General features: G+C 58.8%; 1 protein-coding gene across 1 annotated transcript in view; it reads right to left on the bottom strand.

Annotated features, from left to right (window-relative positions):
* Positions 1-93, bottom strand: part of GM2A (GM2 ganglioside activator) — a 2,001-nt gene extending 1,908 nt beyond the window's left edge. The window contains exon 1 of the mRNA XM_010135717.1: positions 4-93. Within this exon, the coding sequence (XP_010134019.1) occupies positions 4-93 (90 nt within the window). The remainder of the gene's footprint in view (positions 1-3) is intronic.
* Between the last annotated feature and the right edge of the window lie 397 nt (positions 94-490).

Below are 490 nucleotides of genomic sequence, written 5' to 3'. Positions count from 1 at the left end.
TAGGGGGTCGGGTGCCACGGAGAGGCTCTGCAGCACCACGGGGTTCTTCCTGTCACCGCAGTTCTCCCAGGCAAAGCCACCAACCTGCAGCATCGAGGGATGGGAGGAGTTAGAGCCAGGGTGAGCCTGCCCTGGGTTTGCAGGAGGTTTCCCCAGTGCTGGCCCCTGGCCCCCCTGAAACATCTGCTCCAAACACAGCCAGAAAATGACCTTCACCCTCTCTTCCAACGCCAAATAAATCCTTCCCTCTGCATTTCTCACACCCCCAGCCTGAGGGCATTGCAGAAACTCTCCATCCCCCCACCTCCTCCACCCCTCCACCCCCCCGCTGCATGTACTTCACACCTAAAGAAGGTTTCCAGGCTGCAATTTCCAACCGCGCCTCAGCAGAACCTCAAACATCTCGTGTGTGAACGAGACCAGACGCATCCTTCACGCAGTGCCCAGAGCACCAAGACAGGTGTGGGGGAGCGAAGCTGAGAAAGCAAGC

The sequence above is a fragment of the Buceros rhinoceros genome, unplaced genomic scaffold, assembly GCF_000710305.1.
Source record: "Buceros rhinoceros silvestris isolate BGI_N320 unplaced genomic scaffold, ASM71030v1 scaffold40434, whole genome shotgun sequence".
Lineage (NCBI taxonomy): Eukaryota > Metazoa > Chordata > Aves > Bucerotiformes > Bucerotidae > Buceros > Buceros rhinoceros.
The sequence above is the reverse complement of the archived record's forward strand: the minus strand, read 5'-3'. Positions and strand labels throughout refer to the sequence as shown.